Source organism: Aplysia californica, unplaced genomic scaffold (assembly GCF_000002075.1).
Source record: "Aplysia californica isolate F4 #8 unplaced genomic scaffold, AplCal3.0 scaffold00273, whole genome shotgun sequence".
Classification (NCBI taxonomy): Eukaryota; Metazoa; Mollusca; class Gastropoda; order Aplysiida; family Aplysiidae; genus Aplysia; species Aplysia californica.
In genome coordinates, this window is record NW_004797543.1 from 532,481 (window position 1) to 539,606 (window position 7,126).

The following is a 7,126-nucleotide window of genomic DNA, read 5'->3' on the forward strand; positions in this document are numbered from 1 at the left end:
CTAGCCGAGCCGTCAGTGTAGATATTGTACTGTGCGCCAAGCTCTCGTGCTCGACGAACAGCAGCGCTTTGAATCTACCCACTGAAGTTACTCCTTCCGCTTTTGCCGTACAGTTGGGGGAAAGTGATGTCGGGGTTGATTCCCTGTTCCCAGGGCCTGGTTTCGAAGTAAGTGATGTGCCTCCTCTCGCATTTGAACAGATGTGGGCTCTTTTTGCTGACGTCTTCGGTCCCTTTTCTGAAATCCCTGCGCCCCTTTAGGCGTCTGTGCACTTGTTCTATTGCCGCAATTCATCGAGGGTGGTCGTTGTTCAGTCGGAGGACCTTCTCTCTTGATCGGAGACAGTTAGCATTTATGGTGGACTGAATGCTTCGGACCTCCGTTTCAGCTCGAAGTGCCTCGATTGGTGATGGCTGGGCTTGGGTGGTGATCAGTCGCAGACATCTGTTTTGAACCACCTCCAGATTATTTACCAGAGTTTTGCTCAACCACGGTTGCCAGCTGCTGCTCGCAAAGTTGAGGACACTTTGTATATGGGTGAGGTAGACCTTGCATAGGTCGTCTTTCCTGCATCCCCATTTTGAGTGCTCTACAGCGCCGAGCATCATCACCTTCTGTGTGGCCTCAGCTATTACTGTCTCAACCTGTTTCCTGAAAGTGAGCCTGCGGTCGAGTGTGACTCTTGCGTTATGCGTAGGGCTCGTACTTAATTGTCGAATAATTGATGGTGATGTGGGGCTTCCATTCCCAGTCAGATGTTGCGAGTGTGAAAAATGTAGTCTCGCTCTTCGAGCCGTTTGGTGTGAGTTTCCACCGCCTGCTCCAGTCAGCAACGGTGTCCACCGCTCTTAGTGCCAGACTTGTTGTTGTTGTTGGTTCAGTGATGTGTATACTTTGTTCACGTTGTGTTGTTGTTGTTGTTGTTGTTGTTGTTGTTGTAGTTGTTGTTGTTGTTGTTGTTGTTGTTGTTGTTGTTGTTGTTGTTGTTGTTTATTGTTGTTGTTGTCGTTGTTGTTGTAGTTTGTTCAGTGATGTGTATTCTTTGTCCACGTTGTTGTTTTTGTTGTTGTTTTGTGCGTGTGTTTTTTTAACCTTGCCCAATGCTATCATCTGGCACTGTTGTGTTTAGTAATAACAACAAACTGTGCAGCATTTTGGGTTTTGAAATTAGCTGTTAGTCTTAGAGTAAACACACAGGAAAATATTTTACTATCGATATAAATAAATACATTAACAAATAAGTAAATACATATGTTTCTTCACTCTTATAACGTTTTTTGGTAAGTTTCACATCTAAGTGTGGCCATACCCCCAACTGGAGATGGCTACCACATCTGGTTAGTAGTTAATTGTTAAGATCATGTTAGTCCTACATTCCTCAGCTCTTTCAAGTCTCGAGGTGGGGACCCTCTGTCCCGCTCCCTAGTGGAGTCATCTTTATAGTGCCACCGAAGGTTCGGAAAGTTTGCACGAAGTCTCATACTATGGTGGTGACTTTGTCAGTATTTTTTTTTGTCTCGTGTCCTGATTTTTGTGCCGATATTTGTTGTTTACGTAAGAATGTACAGACATGGTGTAACTTGTTATGTTTTCTAGAGACACGAAATGATCGGTAATGATGATGATGATGATGATGATGATGATGATGATGATGATGATGATGATGATGATGATGATGGTGATGGTGACGGTGACGATAATGGTAATTGTGATGGTGATCATGAGGATGATTATTTATGTTGGCGATGATGATGTTCTGATGTTGGAAATGACGTGCATATTAGTCTTAGTGTTACGTTTGTTTGATGCTTACTCTAGATCCCCGCCAGGCTGTCCTGGGGGGCAGGACACAACCCTCATTCCCAACTCCTCGCACAGAGTTACCAAATATTTGAAAATAATTCATCATCTTCATCCCTAGCAGTTAATAAAAGTATGCCAAATAATCACATGGGGCCGCTTCTAAGTGATGACATTGTTAGTGTGTTTGTTACCCTACGTCTATACAATCATATTTTAAAAACAGTGAAGGGAGTGAGGCCAATAATCTTTGTAATATTAATTTTCATAGTCAAAGCAGACTAACATGTGTGCATACAAGTTATCGCCATCGTCGTTCGCAACCGGTCCGGAGGCGCTTCTGTGATCGTCAGAGCATGTAAAAAGCCTGAAAAACCATGCCCAGACGACCACAGAATTACAGAATCACTTTGTCAGTATTAGTACCTAAACTACTGGGCCAAGACGAGTTTGTAGGAGGGAACAGACAGAGATACAAATTTTGCTTGTATGAGGGTAGTGTGTTTGTGTTTGCCTCAGCATGTTTTGTCTTTTCTTAATATATGTGCACTTGCGTTGATGTTAGTCGGACATATCCTGTTTAGTATTCATTTATCTCACGGATTATTTTCAACCGGATTGCTTATCGAAAATAATAAGAACCACGACTTGTGGGTTGACCTGTTGGACGACTCACCGTCCCGGGGCGATTGGAGTCATCACAATACAATGAATCCACTTTACCCGGGGGAAGCCCCCCTATACTTCCTAACAGTACAGCCCTCCCCAGTTCAACCTTGCATGCTACCTGTTAAACACAAATTTAGAAAAATAAAATAATAGTAATGAATAATTTTTAAAAACATTTTTTATACACTGCAAGCAAAAACAAGACAAATAATAATAATAAATGAATAAAATACCATCTGACCCGTTGAGTACTCCAAAAGTAGTAATAACACGGGTGTTGTTGTTGTTGTTGGTGGTGGTGGTGGAGGTGGTTCAGGGACGTACATACTTTGGGCCTTACTGTCCGTATTGTTGTTATTTGTTTAGTAACGTGTACCCTTTGTGCCTTTAGTCTGTGGGTGGTTGGTGGGTGCTCTGGTGTGGTTTGCTCCTTCTTTCCTATCAGCCTGATTTCCTGTAAAGACTTCTCTGTTGGCATCCACCCCTTGGCACTCATATGGCCTTATGCCGTTTTTAGTGCTGTAAAGCCTCTCCTAAAACAAATTCCTTCCTATCAAACATCCTTCGGTTGTTGAATTAAAAGGCAGGGATTTGTTTCGGCTCCCTCTCTTTCGGGCTGTCACTCGGATTGAAAAATTCAGATACAAAACGTCCTGAGATTTAAGCACACGACATCTGCTGTCTTGCTTGCCTTACAAGTTTGAACTTACAATCTGTGCATTTAGTCGTCAAAAGTAGTTTATAGTACTCTTCAAGACTGAAGGCTGTGGGGAAAAGATCTATAACGTACTACAGTGTTTTCTTTCTGTTGGTCAGCATGTTTCTCTGCTGTAGGCTTAAAAATCCAACTAACTGGCATAACATTTGTCCGGCAAATATGAGGTTAGATTGGGAGCTGAGATTTGTACAAGTTAGACAACAAGTGTCTCTAGGCCAAAGGGAGGGTATTAACATGTTCTTATGCACAGTATAACTGTAAATGGGCTGATGTATCAATGTCATGCTCATACTGTGCTGGAACAACATAGGGGGAACTGCTGCATTTTCTTTCCTCGTCCTTACCATCATCATTTCTCCTCTATTTCTTTTGTATGTTTACCACTCTCTTGTGAACTGCTATTTCTGGGGTCCCTTGATAGTCGAGGCAGATTTTGTGCTGTTGAAGCTAGAGAGGTGAGCAGAGTAAGCATGATTCCCTGTTTGGACTTCTCTGTTGACATCCTCCCCTTGACGCTCATATGACCTAATGCAGTTGTGAACACCGTAACAGCTTACAAAAACTGGAACCAGACCTCAAGTGATGTCATAATTTTATTCTTTTGACAGATATATCTGACATTACTGCTGTCCAGTTGAGATAATGCCGTACACGTCCGTCCTTAAGTGATATCAGTATTGTCCAGTTGAGATAGTTCAGTACAAGTTGGTCCTTAAGTAATGTCACTATTGTCCTGTTGAGATTTAGTACAAGTCTGTGCTCAAGTGATGTCATAATTGTATTTCTTTTCACAGATACATCTGGCGTTACTTCTTACATTCTGAAGAACGTGCTTGGTCATTGGGTCTATGAAGTGACCGTTGAAGTCAAAACCAACGTGGGGGACGCTGCTGTATCAAGTCCACAGACCATTACAACATTCTACAAACGTAAGTTGATGGGAAACTTGTACAACATTCTACAAACGTAAGTTGATGGGAAACTTGTACAACATTATACAAACGTAAGTTGATGGGAAACTTGTACAACATTCTACAAACGTAAGTTGATGGGAAACTTGTCAGGGAAGATGGTACATTTTGTTCTTCGAAAGAAGACATGGGTGAATGCACTAAATCTCATTTCCCTATCAGCGATCTTTGATAAGCCTTGTTGTTCTTACTTCCCCCAGACCCTGGACCTGTTACTGCTCTGACGTTGACAAAGAGTACCCAGGTGGCCTCTGACGTCTCCCTGAGCTTTGGATGTCCCGAGGAAAGAGAAAGAAATGGCGTCATCACTGGCTTTTACATTTCAAAGTCGGATCGCGCTAGGGACCCAGTGAGTACATGTTATGTGTCACAACGCGGTGGAATCAGGCGCTCGTCATTTTCGAGGGGCATATGGAGTTATTGGTATCACCTTAGAGCACGTTTACTTGTTTTTGCTTTTGAGGAAAAAAAAAAACAAATACCCATCTACCTCGAATGAAAGTTGAGATATTTGTGATTGAAGGAGGTGGAGGTTGCCTGGTGTCTGGTGTTAGAGATTTAAATTAAGGAGAAAATGTCTGCCAAAGTTGGTGACTTCCAACTAGAACAGCTGTTTTCATTTTTAAAAAACAAAAAACAAAGAGAGAAATTGACAGTCTTTTTTGTTCTGAGAGACATTACACTGTGCATCGTCAGTATTCATCACGTTGTTTAGGGCGTGTCACACCCTGATACCTCCTTCCACGCACCCCCCCCCCCTCTCTACCCCCACCGCCATCATACCCCCCCCCCCTCATGCACATATTGATGTCCACAACTTTCAACTAAGAAATCTCCTCTGTTCATTCTTCCAGGTTGTTCAGTTTGTCACAGCGACTTCCTGCGAGAGTGTGTTCCGGCCACCTGTACAAGTGGTTGTTGGGGAGAGTTCGACGGATTACACGTTCAAGGTCGGTGCAATTATGGAGTTGGAGAACTGTCTTTGAAAAAAAATAAAGAAACTATAACTACGTATAATAGATATACCATTTGTATAGCAAGCTCGGTGTTTAACAGTTTATTATATATGTAGTACTTCTTTACAATCTATAGAGGGTTAAGGTTACAAGTCTGTGGTGTATGCAAAAGGGATAGTTGGAGCCTCTCAAAACCCAGTATCACAACAGACAGTCAAGAACATCATCAAATACAACACCTGGGAAAATGGCTGAATGAATGGGCTATGGGCAAAGCTGGAAGAGCTGTATTTGCTGCACACATGACTGCTCCCAACTCAAAAGATACACTACATTCCCCGAGTAGAAGAGAACAAGTCATAATCTTTCGCCAGTGAGAACAACACATCTCATTGAAGTCCTGCCTAAATAGGATCCGTAAGGATACCCCAACTGATTGCCTGTTGTGTGACTGCCATGATGAAACAGTATCACACAACCTCTTTACCTGCCCTGCACTTAGCGACCTGTGTAGTACTTACCTACCTGCCTCTCCAGACATCCGAAAAACTTTATACAGCAACAAAAGGCAGCTGATAAACACCAGTAAATTCTTTGACATTTCGACAGGCCGACGGGTTAGATCTGAAATAGTCGCTGGATCGGAAATATAAAGTAAAGTAAAAGTTTAACCCTATCCGTACGCCCTGGGGTCATTTTGTACCTCTGGGGTTGTTTTCTTTACATTTTAGAATACTTCTAGTACAAAGACCTCTTTGAAACTTTCAGTATTTCTCAAAAAAATCATTTTGACAGTCTGCTACTCAAAGCGTACGCATCGGATAAACGAGTAAGTTTCATCTTTGGAAAGTGGTGGCACAGAGTTCCCCACGTCGTATGGATACGATAGTAAAACACGACGTACGGATAGGGTTAAAAAAGGGGAGCCTCCTTTCCAGGCGGGCCCCAGTGTTCCCACTTTCCTAATCTATCCCTGAATGCCATAACGCTTGAACTAAGACTAACATCTGATCTCATGCTCTCACTCTTAACATTGATTTTTTTCAGGTGATGGCTTCAAATGGACAGTATAACAGCAGCTATGCGACGTCAGATATTATGATAAGCCCCCTGCGTAAGTCAATTCAGTCGGAAATTAGTATTCTTTTCAAAGTTGCCTATTGTAATACAACCCTCTGTGGTAATGTGTACTGTGGTAATGTGTACTGTGGTAATGTGTACTGTGGTAATGTGTACTGTGGTAATGTGTTGTACTGTGGGAATGTGTACTGTGGGAATGTGTACTGTGAAAATGTGTTGTACTGTGATAGTGTGTACTGTGGTAATGTGTTGTACTGTGGGAATGTGTACTGTGGTAATGTGTACTGCAGTAATGTGTTGTACTGTGATAGTGTGTACTGTGTAATGTGTACTGTGGTAATGTGTTGTACTGTGGTAATGTGTACTGTGTACTGTGGGAATGTGTACTGTGGGAATGTGTACTGTGATAATGTGTTGTACTGTGATAGTGTGTACTGTGTAATGTGTACTGTGGTAATGTGTTGTATTGTGGTAATGTGTACTGTGTACTGTCGTAATGTGTACTGTGGGAATGTGTACTGTGGGAATGTGTACTGTGGTAATGTGTACTTTGGGAATGTCTGCTGTCACCCTCTGTGCCATCGTGATAGGTTCAAGTGTTTCTCACAGCTCTTGCTACTGTGGTTAGTTGAGAAATGTACATTCAAATTTGGATTCACGATTACCTAGAGATATACAGCAAAAAGAACAGCAGGTAGAATCACTAGGTAGTATCAAATATACTGGTGTGTAATCAGAATATTGTATTCTGTATCCATTTTGATAAAATGCTAACTTGTTTGTTGCTCTTATCTTTATGGTTGGTGCTTGTTTAATAATTCGTAAGGCATTGTGTTTGTTGACTACATTTGATAATTTTGAGAGTAGATGATTCTCTCTCTCTCTCTCTCTCTCTCTCTCTCTCTCTCTCTCTCTCTCTCTCTCTCTCTCTC

The 7,126-nt window shown here is 42.1% G+C and overlaps 1 protein-coding gene across 1 annotated transcript in view; it reads left to right on the forward strand.

Moving 5' to 3' along the window:
- LOC101850813 overlaps window positions 1-7,126 on the forward strand; it is a gene marked incomplete in the record, with an annotated part of 50,482 nt that overhangs the window by 39,675 nt on the left and 3,681 nt on the right. The window contains 4 exon segments of the mRNA XM_035970492.1: window positions 3,982-4,116; window positions 4,359-4,507; window positions 5,013-5,108; window positions 6,162-6,228. Of these exon segments, the coding sequence (XP_035826385.1) occupies window positions 3,982-4,116; window positions 4,359-4,507; window positions 5,013-5,108; window positions 6,162-6,228 (447 nt within the window).